The sequence below is a fragment of the Chelonoidis abingdonii genome, chromosome 6 (assembly GCF_003597395.2).
Source record: "Chelonoidis abingdonii isolate Lonesome George chromosome 6, CheloAbing_2.0, whole genome shotgun sequence".
NCBI classification, from domain to species: Eukaryota; Metazoa; Chordata; order Testudines; family Testudinidae; genus Chelonoidis; species Chelonoidis abingdonii.
In genome coordinates this window covers 80,482,519-80,500,824 of record NC_133774.1, presented here as the reverse complement: position 1 = coordinate 80,500,824, position 18,306 = coordinate 80,482,519, and the positions used below count along the sequence as shown (strand labels likewise).

The following is an 18,306-nucleotide window of genomic DNA, read 5'->3' as shown; positions in this document are numbered from 1 at the left end:
AGAGAAATACAAACCATAAGATTCGTGTGTGCAATTTTTAGTTAAATATTTAGTTCTTTAGAATGAATTTCTGTGTATCTGCTAACATTTTGCACCATGTCTCTTCTTCTGCCTAGGCGAAATTAATCTTTTCATCATGCATTCTAAAGAGAAATGATAACTGATTCAAATATTACCTTATGTTTATCTACAGTATCTAAAGAATTAAAGGGGTAGTTATGTTGACTAGTCCACAACATGATTATAAATTGTCTCTCTGTGAAAAAGTGTTTGAGAGAAATCTGAATGGGTTTGAATAACACCCTTCGTTAAATTTTTTTTAAAGAAGGCCCTACAGTGCATACTTAATAATACACTGATTTTTCAGATAAAAAATAAGCCTGCAGTTATTGTGCAGATTTATTTAAATTTTAACAGAAGTATTTTTAAAGCAAAGCTTTAAATGATGAAGACATTAACATTGAAATAGCACATTTATTTTAATAATAATTATTATCATTATTATTTGTCTTCCCTATCTAACAAAATGTGTGTGGTGATTTGGATATTGGTAATTTCAAATAAATAATATCACTACTATAGTACTGTTTTAAACAAAGCGCATTCTTCTGAGTCACCTACTGATTTAAGCACTGGTAACGTGCTCAGTTTATGCTGGCTACCTGCCAAATGAAAGCAATTATGTGCAGTAATAGCAAAATTAAGAGGTGAATGTTGTCGTTTTACAGCAGGACATGGCAAAAACCATTTCCTTCTGTAAGCTGTATCTTGATCACACACGCACGCACACACTCTTTCCTGTGGGTTTTAACTTGAGGTCACTGAAACCAGAAAAGAGGAAGAGCGTAGACCACAGCTTTTGAAAGCAAATAAGAATGGGGTTCTGTTCGTTGTTGGTTTTTTTGATTTTATTTTATTTTATTTTAAAGTTGTTGTAACTGTGATAATATTTTGTTTCTCTTCCTCCTACAGGTGTCTTAGTGGTAAATGTTACATGGCGGAACAAGACTTATGTTGGGACCCTGCTGGATTGTACAAAGCATGATTGGGCCCCTCCCAGGTAGGCAGTCATTCTGGGACTGTTTTTTCTGTACTCTTGCCCCTCCCCCCCCCCCAAAAAAAACCTTCAGCAAGAAACTGTACAGAGATTAATAAAGAACAACTGTATATAATTGAAACCATTCAGAAGAGGAATGAGTAATTCTTTTTTACACACTGCAAAATGCAGATGTTGAGCTGGCAATTTGTATTTTTTAATTGTTATGTTAATGAAAAAATATCTCTGGAATTAAATTGAAATTGAGTTTATTTTAAAATATTTTCTTGGATACTAAAAAATACTTTTTTTCTCTTTGTATGTAATATTCCTGAAGCAAATGATTTTTTTTGTTCCATGATGTACCTATTTGAAAGAGAGCACCCTTCCTCTAACAGCGTTGCAGATTCTGTTACATGCAGCTGTGTCATTCTGATATTTGAAATATCAATTCATGGTTGAAATAGCTGATGGTGTCTGGTGGTGATGTTTTAGTCTCTGTTCTGACATCTGTTCTTCTTAACTTAGGTTTTGTGAATCTCCAACAAGTGACCTGGAAATGCGAGGAGGTCGGGGGAGAGGAAAGCGAGCAAGGTCTGCTGCAGCTGCACCTGGAAATGATGTTAGCTTTACAGAGTCAAGAGGACTGCAGAACAAGAACAGGGGTGGTGCCACTGGGAAGGGGAGGCGAGGCAGCCTTAATTCAAGCGGACGCAGGACACCCCCAAATTGTGCAGTGGAGGATGTCAAAGCCAGCCCTTCATCCACAAATAAGAGGAAAAATAAACCTCCAATGGAGCTAGACTTGAACTCCAGTTCAGAGGACAATAAATCTGGAAAGCGCATTCGTACCAATTCTAGAAGCACTCCAACTACCCCACAGGGGAAACTTGAGACTGCTTTTTTGGACCAAGGGTGCTCTTCTCCAGTATTGATTGATTGCCCTCACCCCAACTGCAACAAAAAGTACAAGCACATCAATGGACTGCGTTACCACCAGGCTCATGCACATTTAGATCCAGAAAACAAACTGGAGTTTGAGCCTGATAGTGAAGATAAAATTTCAGACTGTGAGGAAGCATTAAGTAATGTGGCACTTGAATGCAGTGAGCCAAGCACAAGTATATCAAGTTTTGATCAGCTAAAAGCACCAACATCTCCTTGCCCTCTTAATACCCCTGGGACACCCAAGGGGAAAAGGGAGTTGACCAATAATGGCCCAACCTCAATCATCAGTTCTAAAACTGGCAAGAATTCTGGTAGAAAGAAGGGCCCAAACAGTGAATTGAACAGCCTTCCTGTAATTTCTAATATGGCAGCCACGCTGGACAATTGCTTAGTAGCAGATGGCAGTTTGGCCTCTGAAATGCCCAAACTGGAAGCTGAAGGATTAGTAGACAAGAAAAATGTGGGAGATAAAGATAAGGGCAAAAAAGCCAATACCTGCAAAGTGGATAAAAATCTGTCAAAACTTAAAACAGCCAGGCCCATTGCCCCAGCTCCAGCTCCTACTCCTCCTCAATTAATAGCTATACCCACTACAGGCTTTACAACCACCACTACAGGGACAATACCAGGATTGCCCTCACTCACAACCACTGTTGTTCAGGCTACACCAAAGAGCCCTCCATTAAAACCTATTCAACCAAAGCCCACAATTATGGGAGAGCCAAGCACTGTAAACCCAGCTCTCACATCACTCAAAGACAAAAAGAAAAAGGAGAAGAGAAAGCTGAAGGACAAAGAAAGCAAAGAGACTGGAAGTCCTAAAATGGATTCTAAGCTGGGAAAGCTGGAGGATTCAAAAGGGTCTGGGAAAGATTTATCTGGGCATTTTTTAAAGGACCATCTCAACAAGAATGAAGTGTTAGCTAATGGACTATCAGAGTCTCAAGAGAGCAGGATGGCAAGTATTAAAGCTGAAGCGGATAAGGTTTACACTTTCACAGACAATGCACCCAGCCCTTCTATAGGGAGTGCCTCCAGAATGGAATGCAGCACTTTGGTGAATGGACAATCTTCTTTGGCGCCACTGCATGTGTTGACACAAAATGGTGCAGATAGTACAGTTGCTAAAACCAACAGCCCAGCTTACTCTGATATTTCTGATGCTGCGGATGATGGTGGTTCTGACAGCCGGTCAGAGGACATGAGGTCAAAGGCCAGCTCTCCTTCAGATATTATTTCTAATAAGGAAAGTGTTGTAAAAGGCCATTCTTCAATCACAGCACAATCATCACAAGTGAAAGAGTCCCATTCTCCCTATTACCATGGCTACGATCCTTATTATTCTCCAAGTTACATGCACTCTGGACAGGTCAGCACCCCTGCAGCTGGGAACAGCAGTACCTCACAGGGACTGAAGATCAAAAAGGAGGCCGAGGAAGAGGCTGAAAAGAAAGACAGGACAGAACCATCAGATTCCAAGAAAAATGATACTAATTCCACTAATTTACAGCCTCAGCATCAGTCAGTAATAACTCAAAGACATCCTGCACTTGCCCAGTCACTTTATTATGGACAGTATGCCTATGGGCTTTACATGGACCAAAAGTCCTTAATGGCCTCTAACCCTGCCTATAGGCAGCAGTATGAAAAATATTATGAGGACCAGAGACTGGCAGAGCAGAAAATGGCACAAAGTGGGAGAGACTGTGAAAGGAAGAGTGAACCTTCACTGAAGGAACTAGGAAAGGATGACAACAAGCAGAAAAATATCCCCTCTGCTACTATCTCAAAGGCTCCTTCAGTTCCAGAGACAAGCAAAAATAACACTAAGATAGGGTCATCAGTCCCTAGTAAAGCTGAAGAGACAAGCAAATCACAGATTCTTTCCAATCACCAGCAGCAGCTTCAGTCTGATAGCTTCAAAGCCAAACAAATGGAAAACCATCAGCTTATAAAGGAGGCTGTGGAAATGAAATCTGTTATGGACTCAATGAAACAGACAGGAGTAGATCCTACCACAAGATTTAAACAGGTGAGGCCACTGGAACTTGAACATGGATAATCTTGAATTATTTTTAAGGTTTTACTGATACGATTTTGTTGTATTTTTCTATCTTACCTAATGGGCCAAACTCTGCCACCCTTTTTTTCATTGAGTAGTACCTTATTCCTTGTGTAGATCTATTGATTTCAGTGGGGCTTTTGAGAGAGGGGAAACCGAGCATGAGTAGAGGTGACAGAATCCAGGTTTAAGAAATTAATTAGAAAATTTTTAATCTTAATTAAACAGAATTCATGTTTTCATATAGAACCAAGTAGAATTAAAACTCTTAAATGTAAATTTCAGTCATTCTGCTTAGTGCAGCGGAGTGAAATTTTAAGAAATAAGCACTTTTCACTATGAATGAAGTACAAAGTAGATTTGAAAAATGGCTTGGGTTTTTTGTTTTTGTTTTGTTTTGTTTTTTAATGACAGCTGACATTTACTAAAGAAGGGCGAGCAGATTCTTTGTTGCTCAACTCTTTATCCTAATCCAGTGTGACCTTTTCAAAATTGTTAAGGGGACATCCTTCCCTATCTGTCCTCAGTAAGCTCCTGACCTCTGTGGGCCCACACAATGGGTAAAATCCTGGCCCCACTGAAGTCAATGATGGTTTTACCACTCTGGCTCCTCCTGGCCTTCCCACATCTTAGATAACTTTCCAGTCCAAACCCCTGCCAAGACATGTTACTCTTTCTTTGCTGTGATCCAGTGCTCCCACACTGAATATCCTTATGCTCTGGCACAGGGGTAGGCAACCTGTGGCACGTGTGCCGAAGGCGGCACGTGAGCTGATTTTCAGTGGCACTCACACTGCTCAGCTCCTGGCCACCAGTCCGGGGGGAGCTCTGCATTTTAATTTAATTTTAAAGGAAGCTTCTTAAACATTTTAAAAACCTTATTTACTTTACATACAACAATAGTTTAGTTATATATTTTAGACTTAGAGAAATAGACCTTCTAAAAATGTTAAAATGTATTACTGGCACACGAAACCTTAAATTAGAGTGAATAAATGAAGACTTGGCACACCACTTCTGAAAGGCTGCTGACCCCTGCTCTGGCATTTGGCGCATCCCAGAATTCATCTTAATAAGCCATCTTTCAAAGTAAGGCTGAGGGTCATGGAACTAGAAGGAAAGTGGGAAAGTTCATGTCTGGATAGGAGAAGATTTCTGTGGACCATGATGAGTATCCGAACCAAAGCTAATCCAGTTTACCTATTACTATTTCTTATGCTGTGAACACTGACCATTAAAGTAAAATAACAGTAATTAGCCCTTGTACATCTCATAAAAAATAATATTCTTTTGTTATTCAGTAAAGATGTGCTGTTTTAGGTAACCCTGTAAAGAAACCACATACCGACTCTTTAACATGTTTATAAACTGTTAGACATATTCTACACACATTTCTCAAACCCTGACCTCAATCCTGCGAACAGTGATTTTATGACTTTACCCATGTGAACAGTTCCACTGAGTTGAGTGGGACATAGAGTTACTCAAGTGTACAAACGTTGGCAGGATCAAGGCCAAGGTAAGCACCTTTCCAGCAAGATCCATTTTTCAGGTTCATCATTCCAGGTTTGACATAGCATTAGCAATGTTGAGTTTGCAGATGGGAAAATCTCTCTCTAGCCATTAATCAAAATACATATATAGTATAATCACACAATTTTAACACCTAATATGTATTAATTTGTGATTAAACTAGTCAAAGGCATGGGAAAGGATATAAGATGAAATAATTCAATCAGATTATGATAGAAGTTTATTGCTATTACATTGTAATGTTGGCTGGAGTTTGAGCTTAAAAGTATAGTGAACCTGTAAGAAGCATGTCTGTCCTACAATATACATAATCTGGGTGTATTGTTAACACTTCTATAAAAAAAGACATCTGCAAAAGTATGACAAATATCAATGACTATCTTGTTGCACAATGTGCATTTAGAACAAAATGTATTTCTCCCTCATATCAGGACGCAGATTCAAGAACATGGCATCATTATGTCTACCAGCCCAAATACCTTGATCAGCAAAAATCAGAAGAACTTGATCGGGAGAAAAAGCTAAAAGAAGACAGCCCTAGAAAAACACCTAATAAGGAAGGTTCCATACCCAGCCTCCCTATCTCATTAACAAGCATTAAAGAGGAACCGAAAGAGGTCAAACGTTCTGATTCCCAGTCATTGGAGGAGAGCAAGATCAAAAATGATGATCGAAAGACTCCTGTAAATTGGAAGGACTCTCGGGGTGCTAGAGTGGCCGTTTCCTCACCAATGAGTCAGCATCAGTCATATATACAGTACTTGCACGCTTATCCTTACCCACAGATGTATGATCCCAATCATCCTGCATACCGTGCAGTCTCTCCTGTTCTAATGCACAGCTATCCTGGTACGTGTTCGGTAACTGGCATTGTACACTAGTAAAGATTTACACACTAACAGTGCAGTAAAACCTACATTTTAATATTGGCTGTTAGCAGCTTCACGGATGACATTTGTTTTGCTTGTTCTTATGTTAGGGAAAATTCTGCAGATTAAACTGATTTAATACAAGATGTTCCTTTTATGAACTGTCAGAGTTCCCAGTTACAGTTTCCACTACCCCTGACAGGCTGCTGTTGCTGTTAGACTGACAGATAGTTTATTGCCTATAAAAATATTCTAAGCACTTACTGTCAGAACCATTACAGTTACTATTCTTTTCACTTAAGAGGATCCATAAATGTCTGAAATGTCTGTAAGCTCAACCCTCTTTATAACCTCCATTCATCAGGGTGAATTAGCTGAAAAAATGGAAGAACAAAGATACAATTTTATAGTCACGTGATCCATTTTTGATGTAATCCCTTGTATAGGAATTTCTCCATCCCACATTGGTATAACCAAATGTAAAAACAGTAACTTGACGTGGCATTTATTGTTTATCTGCAGGGGCCTATCTCTCGCCAGGATTTCATTATCCTGTTTATGGGAAGATGTCAGGGAGAGAAGAGGCGGAGAAAGTCAATACCAGCCCTAGCATCAATGCAAAATCAACCACTGAATCTAAAGCACTGGATTTGCTCCAGCAGCATGCCAACCAGTACCGCAGCAAGTCTCCTGCTGTAAGGCTTCATCTGTTACTGAACAGCAACACATTCAGGGTTGGGTAGGGAAAGGGCAGAGAATGTCATCTAAAAATGTGCATAGTCAGACTATGAATTCAAGATGGTTTTTATATCAGCATTTAAATCAAAAGTAATTTAAAATCAGGGTGCTTCCCTGGCATATACTGGAAGTGACAAGTATAACAGGCTTCTTGCTAATATACTTCCTAATATAAGTAGTAGATTCATAGATAGCTCTTGGGACATGGTATGCTTTATTACAGTTTACCAAGAAGCTCCTGTTTGAAAACAGATAATGAGATTAACAAGTTGAACTATGGGATTTGATAATATCCCTTAAATATATTTGCTGCAAAGCTGTTATCGTCTAAATAGCAAATTACTAAAATCCTATTTTTGGAGACATCCATGTCAGAGTAAACAGTGTTACTTTGCCTTCAGATAAGTCATAAAAGTTTTAATTGATGAAAGCAAGTTGCTGACCCTAAAGATAGTTTTGAAATAACTCTCTCATGAAAGAAATGAAAGAAGTCCAAGGGCTGATTTACAACAGCTGCCACCAGCTCAAATAAGCTGTTAGAGCAGCTGGGAATCAGCCCGGCATAAGGGAGCCTAGGCCACCCCCACCCCACCCCGCCCCACACACACACACATAGAGATTTGGTGGGAGAAGAGGTGGTTTGTGGCTGCTATGTGGTGCCTGAGGATCCCTTTATCCTGAGAGTATGGCTACATCAGCTTTAGGGCACCTAAGTATTCTGGGGAGTAAAGCAAATCCACTCCAGTGTACTGGAGAATCAGTCTCATATTTTGTGTTTAAATGTCCATTGCGAAACACCTAGAGTCAGTGTATTGGTTGTGATATTCTCAATTTTAAAAATATTATATACCATTTCTTTTATCTTTTTATTGTCAGCCTGTCGAAAAATCTACAGCTGAACGTGAGCGGGAAGCAGAGAGGGAGCGAGATCGTCACTCCCCCTTTAGCCAGCGGCACCTTCATACACACCATCACACACACGTTGGAATGGGCTACCCACTTATACCTGGGCAATATGACCCATTTCAAGGTGAGCTGGGGCTTCTAACTGTAGGATCGACATGACTTTTTAAAGTTGTTTAGTTGATTGTTGCAAGTATGAGGTGAAGCTATTTTAATAGAAACCCGTGTTTTACGGAAACCAGAAAAATAGTTTAGGGAGAAAGCTTGAAAACGCAGCAAGGACTAAATAGGTAATACCAAATTACACTATAGCTACAGCTTCATGCTTGAGTAATACTGTTTTACTTGTCAGCTAGGATATCATTCACATGAGTATTATCAACCATAATAAAAACTGACATTAACTGATTAACATTAGAAAGACTCAAAAGAGGTAAAAAAATAAACCTTTTTACACAATTAGTCTTGTGTAAACAATGGAGAGAGCATAGCAAAGAGAAAAGCTCTTAATTTTGAACCAATTTTATGTACATCAGAGACCTTGCAGTCAACCTTGAGATTGTCACAGCTATAGCTTCTCAAATAGCACATGATCTGTTTTTATTTAGGTGAATACAGCACATATTGTTGCAGTCAAGGAAAAAAGAACCACAAGAAGAGATGCATGAAAGCTTATTAATTTTCTATTGATTTACACCAGTTTTTCTTCCTTTTCTGACACTGTTCTAGCAGAATTAAAAGATTTCCACCCCTGCAGTGAAGATCACACTAGTACAGTTTGTAGCTAAAATGACATTAATTCATCTCAGTGCCTTAGAATCATTTTCCTATACAAAAGTCTTAAATATTTCTAAAATTGATTCAGTGATTCCATACATCTTATGGGATGCATTATGCTCATTCAGTGGGAGAAATTTAAAAATAAGTTACTATGGAAGTATTGTATTCTAAGCAGTTACTATTCGTTTCTGTAATTCACTGTGACTTTTGATTCTTGTTGTTTCCTGGTACCCATTATTTCAACTGAGCTTCCTATTAAGGAATTCATACAAACCGTTTAGCACCATGCAGTGCAATGCTTGGAAAGAAATACAATAAGGTAGAATGCAATGTTTTCTTGTAAAATGCCTGTTAAGGAGAATTCAGTACATTATATTAAGGCACATTGCTCAGACCAGGCAAATTGTCTTACCTCTCTTGCCTGAAATATTTGATGTATGCATCCTGCAAAAAGTGATTGGCTGCTATTTATGGTTTTTGCACTGACGACTATACTTGTCTCTCTGAACACGATAAAATCCAGAAGTATATCCACAGTCTTTTGTTTCTTCTTTCCTTCAGGACTGACCTCTGCTGCCCTTGTTGCTACTCAGCAGGTGGCTGCTCAGGCATCTGCATCTGGTATGTTTCCTGCACAAAGAAGGTAAATATCTTGTAAACCTTGAATTATACTTACATAGACATCTTAATAGGGAGAGAAGAAGCAAATTATAGGTTTCTAAGACTGGAGGTCTGGATCCCTATAGTCAGCAGCTTTTATTGAGAGGGGAGAGGTTGCAGGGGTTTTTTAGTTAATTGTAGCTCTATTCTTCCTAACAAGACACTTGTCTTTGATGCTCCTATTATAATCATAATGTAGATAATTAATCAATGAAATAGACTGCCTGTCATCTGAGATTTTCAGAGACTATCCTTTACCTCTTGGTACTTATTAAAGTAAAACAATCTGTTATGAAGTATATAATTAGGATTCAAAATGTTTTCATAAAAGGCAAGTAAGGGATTAATTTTGGAGTAGATCCATCTAAGGTTGAGTAAACTTCTGCTGTTATGTATAAGTACAAATATATCTGGCTTCCTGATTTGCAGATACTTTTATTGGAAATAAAATATTTTCAGAATGTACATTAAAGATTATATTATTTTAAAGTTATCTAGGAATCAAATGTATTTGCCTTTCGACTATTTACTTGCTTTTAAATAGAATTTACTTTTCAACCTCTAAAGGACATGAAAACCCTATATATAATAAAAATTCTGTCTTAAGAGAAAAGCTGAACTCTGCCTTAACAGTGGAGTCTCCACCAACACCTCCGGAATAAATCTTATGCAGTAAAATTAACAACTTCCATGATTTTATCACAAGTCCCATGATATATGCTGTTTTTCTTAGTCGCAGCCCCCCAGAGGCAAGTGATTACATGAGAATCTCAGCTTTCATTTGAATACAAAGCTAGTTTTTAGCACTCAGTGTTGCAGAGAAATGCTTGAGCATGTGACTCAAGTGCACCCTAAAGGTTCAGAAACTAGAAGAGACACAATTTTCCTCTTCCCCTCTCAATTTATTAACATCTCATGATTTGGAGCAGGGGCTAGGCTTGGCAATACTAATTAGATGTATTTAGTTTCATAGTTTTTGTGCATTTCAAGAGTTCATAGTTAAATGTTGGGAAAGGATATCATACTAAAACCTCTATTTTTTTTTTTTTTCTTTTAGAGAATGAGGAGTTTGGAAATGTACATTGTCATGTGACTGGATCACATGAGGAAGCGCTTTATTACAGACATCAGTTCCATGGTGTTAATTTGAAATGCCTTAATGGCAGGCAAAAACCAGTCATTTCATTTTTGTAAATTGCAGATTTTATCACAGAGTAACAAATGTTGCTGTAATTAGACTTCTGTTTTTTATATATCTATATATATATGCGCGTATATATATATATAAATATATATAGATTCTTTACTTTTTTTGTATTGGTAACCAGGCTCGCACACAGGGTCTGCTGCTAAGTTGCAAACCACACAATAAAGGAAAAATGTATTTGTCTGTTTAGAAAAATGTTAACCACAAAAGGCCGTTTTTCTTTTCTTTTTGCTTTTTAATTGTAAATAAATAATACGATGTATCAGTGTGCCTGATCCTTGCATACACTTCTAATATTGCCCACAAGCCCTCAGAGAGGCTAACTGTGATGATGACACTTTGGTACAATTTAGATGTCTATTTGGTGGCTCCTGTTAAGATGCATCAGTGTAAAATGTTACTGTACTCACTGTTTCATTGTAATTGTGTATTGTGAAAAATATACATTTGGAAGGCATGGGGTTGCCAGTACCACAAAAACTGTGTTGTACATAATGTATAGATTTTAAATGGGGAAATAATGAGTATCTGTGAATAATGAAATGTCTTTTTTTGATAATCTTGAATGGCAAATAACCCAATAGCCTGCATACCAGAAGACATCTGTGATTGTTCTATTACTTGAATAGTCCTGCAGTCTTTTTTTTAATGTTTACAATTATCCAGTTTTAGAAGAGAGACTTTAATGCCATTGCCTGGTTACTTGTTTTATGCTGTAATCTAGTTTATTTTATGTAAAATGTATATTGAATGCTTTCATTTTTATACCTGCCTTAAATAATTTGGCAATCAGAATTAAAAAAAAAAGTTGTTTTTGTACTTTTTGGCGTCTGTCTCACCTTGCTTTCCTCTGCCCAGCTTAGAGAGAGATTGTGTCCTCATTACCAATAGGTATGTTTGATAGGCTCTGGAGGCACCATACAGCTGCTAGTGTCCCCAGAAGGACTTTTGGCTTGGTTTCCAGGCAGTACTCACCAGTTTGGCAGCTATGCTGTCCTTGAATAAGGTGAAGCATGAATCCACACCCTCCATGCCCAGTCTGTTCCATTTTTACCTTACGCCTTCTTCCTTTTGGGCACATAGGGCCTGAGCCAAAACTGCAGTTAATGGAGGTCTTTCATTGACTTCAGCAGGCTTTGGATCAGGTACCTAGTACCCATGAGTCATCTTTCTGATTCTTAAGCTACTAATACCTTCAGCTGAGAAATGACTGCCTGTGTGCACTAGAAACACTGGCCAAACTTTGCCCTGGATTTAACCTGTGCAGCCCCACTGTGTGGAGTTGATTGTGTTTACCTGTGGACAGAACTAGCCCACCTTTATTTTAAATGTCCCTACCCATACTACCCAAGAACATGTTGTACATGTTATTGCATTAACAAGAAGCAATGGGCTTAAATTGCAGGAAGGGAGCTTTAGGTTGGACATTAGGAAAAACTTCCTAACTGTCAGAGAGGTTAAGCACTGGAATAAACTGCCTAGGGAGGTTGTGGAATCTCCATCACTGGAGATTTTTAAAAACAGATTAGACAAACAGCTGTCAGGAATGGTCTAGATAATACTTAGTCCTGCCACGAGTTCAGGGGATTGGACTAGATGACCTCTCGAGATCCCTTCCAGTTCTATGATTGTCCAATAGTTTTGTTCCACTGCAGTAAGTAGTGTACAAGATGATAATAAAAGGACACCAATTAATGCATGAAAGAAACAGATGGTTAGCCAGGTTATTTTGGGTGTCAACTTTATCCTTGATTGCGTACCACTGATTCATTCATCAGCAAATACAGGGGTGTTTGAACTCTCATTCTTTATTCTGATGACGACTTGCACTGCCAGAGGTCAGAGCTTGTATATGAAGTGGGTACCATTTTTCTTGCTTAGTGGATACTAAATGCACAAGGGTAGATTAAAGATTCCCAACAGACAAGCATACTTGAATTTGTTATATTACTTTGAAGAATCTGCCATTAATTTTGCTATAATTGTTTTATTTTTATGGACATAAAATCAGCCCCCTTAGTGGCTAGTAATAAGGTTTATTGATTTTACTATACATTATTCATCTCTGGGCTGTTCTTATCATCTGGCCCTAAACACATGTGGAAAGCTTGTAGTCCTGACATAGTTCAAATTAACTTAATCGAGAAATGGGGGGGAAAGGGTGTATTCCTTGGGGAGGGAGGTGTCCTTCAAATGAAGAATTCTTGACCACTTAAATAAGTGTCATATTACTTCTACATTAAAATTTCAATTGGTTTTGTATTGAAATGTGCCATTGATTTGCAGCCTTTGCCTTTAACGCTTCTACAGCAAAATAGATCTTATATATTCACACTGTTGGTGATTCTGATTTAGTGTGGCTTAAGAATGAGTGTCCGTAAGTAACCAAAATGAATTACACTGATTGATATGGGGTAAGTAGCTGTTTAAAAGATATTAATTACATGGTTTCATTACAGTCTTTAGGCTATAAGAGAGGCTAGCAGCCAAAGCCATTCATTTTTTTCCTCCATTGATGATTAATCTGTTCTTCCTTCTCTGAGGCCTTTCTTTAGCTTTAACACTTTGAGAGACGAACATCTTGCATGCTTTGCAACTGTAAACCATTAGAAGGAATACAGCATGGCTGACATCTTCCAAAGCCAGGAAGTGGCCATGCAGCCAATCATCAACAGTCAGGCACAATATACACTTCTGCCTGAGCCATGTGAAGGATGAGACTCTAAAGAATTAATAAAGAGAGGAGATAATATTGGGAAACACTCACCAGCCCAGAACCTGTCTGATGCAAGAGAAGCTGGCTCTTCCTGCTAAGCCATCTCCTCACCGGGGGCTTTATCTCTCAGCCTACGTCTACACAGCAAAGATAGTTCCCCCCAACTGGCCCATGCCAGCTGACTCGGCTATGGGGCTATTTAATTGCAGTGTAGACTTCTGGGCTCAGGCTGGAGCCTGGGCTCTAGGACGCTGCAAGGTAGGAGGGTCCCTGAGCCTCGGCTGCAGCCTGGAGCCAGAAGGCTACACAGCAATGAAATAGCCCTGTAGCCCAAGCCCTGTGAGTCTAACATGACTCCCCTGATGCTGCAGAGTGGCATTTCAGGCAGTGTGGTGTACAGATACAGTGATAGTCCTGCCCTTGTTGCCTCTAGTGAAATACATCCCACTCTGCTCACTCCAGCAGCAACAAGCACCTGCTCCCTTCCATCTCCATCTTCCTCCAGGGTGACTGACATACCCAGAAGTAGGTGCTGCCTTTGCTCTTTGTTATAATTTGCATCTCAGTACATTCTTGGACCTGGTAACCTCTTCATGAAACCTGGAACCTGTGGAGGGAGTAAAGCAATAAGCCAAGGCTTCTGTCATAAACAGATAGCTAAGGGTTAATGTTTCTTTTACCTGTAAAGGGTTAACAAAGGGAACCAAACACCTGACCAGAGGACCAATCAGGAAACCGGATTTTTCAAAGCTCAGGGAGGGAATTTTTGGGTGTGTGTCCCTTTTGTCTGTGTTTCTGTTCTGTGCTCTCTCGGCTATGAGAGTGATTTCTATCTCCAGGCTTTTCTAATCTTCTGTTTCCAAGTGTAAGTACAAAAGGTAGAAGACAATAGGTTTTTATATTGTTTTTTGTATTTACATGTGTGTAGTTTGCTGGAATGTTTTAAATTGTATATCTTTTTGAATAAGGCTGTTTATTCATATTTTTCTTTTAAGTAATTGACCCTGTATTGTCAACCTGATACAGAGAATATTTTTATGTCTTTTTTCTTTCTTTTTTATATAAAGCTTTCTTTTTAAAACCTGTTTGAGTTTTTCTCTGGTTAAGGCTAAGGAACGAAGGGAGGGGGAAATCTCTTTGTGTTAGCTTGACTAGGTTTGAATCTGCATAGCCTCAGGGGAAGAAGGAGGGGGGAAGGTAAATTGCCCTCTCTGTTTTGCATTCAAGGAGTTTAAGTACAGTATCGCCCAGGATAACCCAGGGAGGGGGAGCTGGGGATGAGATAAAGAGGAGACAAGGGGAGGAGCTTGTTTTCCCTTTGCTGTGAGACTCAGGGCCTCTGAGTCTTGGGGTCCCCCAGAGAAGGTTTTGGGAGACCAGAGAGGGAGTCAGGCCCTGGAAATTCCTGGCTGGTGGCAGCGATATCAGATCTAAGCTGGTAATTAAGCTTAGAGGGTTCATGCTAGCGTCTCAGTTTATGAACACTAAGGTTCAAATCTGAGTAGGAAGCTACGACAGCTTCCCAGTTTGTTTCTTCATGATCCCAGGTGCTCTGTGAGAGAGTCCACAAAGGCACAGAAAGTCCCAGAAGAGGCACTATTAGTATCACTACAGGTGTACTGACAATTTCAGTATCTAGCTCTAATTCTTTATTGTCCCTCAGCCTTTCCGTCAATCTGTTGAAGGACCACAGACTTCCATCCTTTGTGCCCCTCTTTTTTCTAAATGGACTCTCCTCTGCTAACATCCATTCCCAGGGTTTCAACCAGAGATTAAATTATGGGATGCTTTCCTCCTCTGCTAAAGAAACTCCCTCTTCTTGCTGGCTTGGGGAAACAGTACCTGCTCTCTAGCTGATGAAGTGAGAATTCCCTCTTGATTCAACCTACGTTAACCTTTTCAGCCTCTTTAACTAACCTATTTTCAACTACAACATCTTTGTGTGAGGTTACCATATGTATCTCCCTACCTTCTACACCTCCAGAACAACTCTCATCTGTCTCCTGTTGGAGGTCTTACTGGCATCTCGAAATCAACACTTAAAAAAATGTATATATGAGACCAGATTCCCTTCTTTCATCTGGTCCCCTTTTGCTGGTCCCACCAGTACAAAGGGACTGTAAAGGTAGCAGAGCCAATTTATTGGAAATTCTGCCTGGTATTGGGGAATCTTTAGAACTAGTATATCTGGCTCTATGTCAGTCCCTCCAGGTACCGGATATAGTGATTTGGTTGAAGATAAGCCCTGGAGAATCACTACTCTGGAAATTCCTAGGTGGCATATCAGCCCCTGGGGACCATAGCGAGACAGTATAAATTAGGGCCACCCTGAATCTGTGTTTAAAATATGCCAGGGATGGGAATAGCATAGTACTGGACCCAAGATTGGGGAGCCGCACAGACCTCTTTCATGTCTCCCTACTTCAGGTGCACTCAATGGAAACTGGGTGTAGCAGAGAATGCAACTGCTTGCCCTCATTATTCCTCTCCTTCCTGTCTTCTGTATCACTGTTGATGTCTACTGCTTTTCATCTGCCTGACTCAAAATCTTAGTGTAATCTTCACCTTTTTTTTCTCTTCTCCCCTACTCATTTCCAGACAATAAGTCCTCCAGCTTCTTCCTATTTAATATCTACCAAAACACCCTTTTCTCACTATCCTCACTGCTAAAACTGTATATGTATGCTTGGTTGTTTCTCCTTTTGATTACTTCAACTTTCTCCTTTCTGGCCTCTCCTATTGTTACCTCTGCTTTCCAAGCTATCCATACCGTCCTCTTCTGCCACACTGACTGCACCTCTCCCACATTTTTCCATAAGTATTAATAACCCATCTTTTCAAGTAAAGATGTGTGTTGGTAAGGCATAATATCTTGCTAAGATAAGAATTATGGTTTTGCAGCTGCACGTGATCTGGAGGAATTGTTTGTATGCTGAGGGTAGTTGTATAGTGGAATCAAAAGGAAATGTATTGTAGATTGGAGGAGAATCTGGGTATGCAGGCAGTCCTCGGACTTGCAACACAATTGGTTCCTGAAAACCACATCTTAAGTCGAAATGTCGCAAATTGATTTTCCCATAGGAACAATGTCGGATCGAGCATTGTAAAGTCAAAACCGATGTCAGAAAGTCAAAACAAGATGTCAATTTATAAATGTATAAGTGCCGTTCGTCGTAACGCAAACATAAAATTGAGGACTGTCTGTATTTAGATAGCATGATGTCTAGGTGGCAAAGCATCTGAATTGAGGTTGGATTGGACGTTAATGTTGCCTTGACCATAGTTCTTTGATTTTAGTGTCTCCTTTGCTAGGAAATGCACTAGAGCAGCCGTAATTCTAAGTTAACGTAGTGTGTGTTTGTTTGTTGGAGCCTTTCTATGTTTCTGTTACTTGTTAGCCTGCAACCTACGATGACTGCGTCAGACAGCAGAGAGGTGCGACTCTAGGTAAGTACAATAAACTATCTGTGTTAGTTTAACATAGAAAAGCCTATGCATTTCATTGTACTTTTTCTTCATCCTTTTTTATTTTCTTTCAATACAGGACATGAAAAATATTGCAGATTCGTATTTTCACTAAGCTTTGGGAAAATGGGGTACCCTATTACCTCTTTGTGCACTAATTGCTCATTCCAACTTTTTACCATTCCCTTGAGTCACTTTGCAACTCTCATTGGCCCCAGTGAGAGCAGCAAATGACCCTTTGTTGTGCATACAATGTTTACAAGTTGAATCTGCTTCATTATGGAAAAACTACAAAGATAGTGAATGTTTCACTTTCTTATCTGACTCTTTCAGGACCACTGATGCACACAGAAAGCCATTAACATGTGCAGTGATGGGATGCTAGACCCCATTAAAATCCTCACGATGGTTGTTAGTAATTTTTATGCAGAAGGTACTAAATTATTCTTTCAACATCAGTGGCAACTTGAAACTTCTTAAATATTCTGATACATTAGCAAACTTTAGGATTTAGCAAAGATAATTATTACTTACAGACTAAAGGTGTAATCACTCAGAAAACTTATTTTCACCATAATACTATATAAATGTGCATTGGGGACTTTCAGAAGCAGTTTTTATTACAGGTGAATGAACCTTTAAACACCGAGCTAATACATGCAGTTCTATATCAGTGGATTCATGTATATAGTCCTTTCAACACCATTTCCAAGCACTTTGAATTATATAATGTTGTACCTAAATTATATGATTTCCATTATTTGAGTTTGCTGATGTTAGAATAGTGCTTATTTATTGCTTTCAGTGTAGTGTTACACTATTTGTTCATGTAAGTAAATGGCATAGCGATTCCACTTAAACATAAGACTCTGAAATCCAATTTAAATCCTGGAAAAAAAAAAGTTTTAAACGTTGTTTTTGTGAAATATACAGTAAGTGATTTCTGCTTTTCTTTTTTGATTTGTGAGCAGAGTTGTATGGATTCTTTTAGCATAGGTCTATTTTCAGGCTATCTTTCTAATAGAAGGATGTATGTATTGCTAATCTCTATAAATTGACTGCAAGTTATGTTCTTCAGCAACACACTTTCTTGAGTAGCATTAGCTAAGTGTAAAGGGGGAAAAGTGATTTTGTCTTGTGTACTTTAAATAAAACTCTGCTTGGATAATAAACATGAAGTGCCGTATAAAAACATCCTGGAATTCTCTGGTTGAAAAATCTGCCGACCTGTTAAGGAGCTGCTGTATAAATTCAGAATTTTCTCCTTATTTTCAGCCTCTTCCTAGTGAGATACTGTATGTAAGTGACTAGATCAGAGGTTCTCAAACTGTGGTCCGTGGGCCACCATTGGTCTGCAAGCTCCATTCAGGTGGTTCATGGATATTTTCC

At 39.0% G+C, this 18,306-nt stretch overlaps 1 protein-coding gene across 2 annotated transcripts in view; it reads left to right on the top strand.

The window, feature by feature from the left end:
• Nucleotides 1-11,514, top strand: part of ZNF608 (zinc finger protein 608) — a 109,914-nt gene extending 98,400 nt beyond the window's left edge. The window contains exons 4-10 of one of the 2 annotated variants that reach the window (XM_032790753.1): nucleotides 973-1,060; nucleotides 1,565-4,016; nucleotides 6,011-6,428; nucleotides 6,971-7,143; nucleotides 8,063-8,216; nucleotides 9,431-9,512; nucleotides 10,587-11,514. In XM_032790753.1, the coding sequence (XP_032646644.1) occupies nucleotides 973-1,060; nucleotides 1,565-4,016; nucleotides 6,011-6,428; nucleotides 6,971-7,143; nucleotides 8,063-8,216; nucleotides 9,431-9,512; nucleotides 10,587-10,593 (3,374 nt within the window). In that variant the 3' untranslated portion in view covers nucleotides 10,594-11,514. Of the gene's footprint in view, nucleotides 1-972; nucleotides 1,061-1,564; nucleotides 4,017-6,010; nucleotides 6,429-6,970; nucleotides 7,144-8,062; nucleotides 8,217-9,430; nucleotides 9,517-10,586 lie in introns of those variants that run through there. The other variant, XM_075067180.1, reaches the window with a different exon arrangement.
• The last annotated feature ends 6,792 nt before the right edge of the window (nucleotides 11,515-18,306 follow it).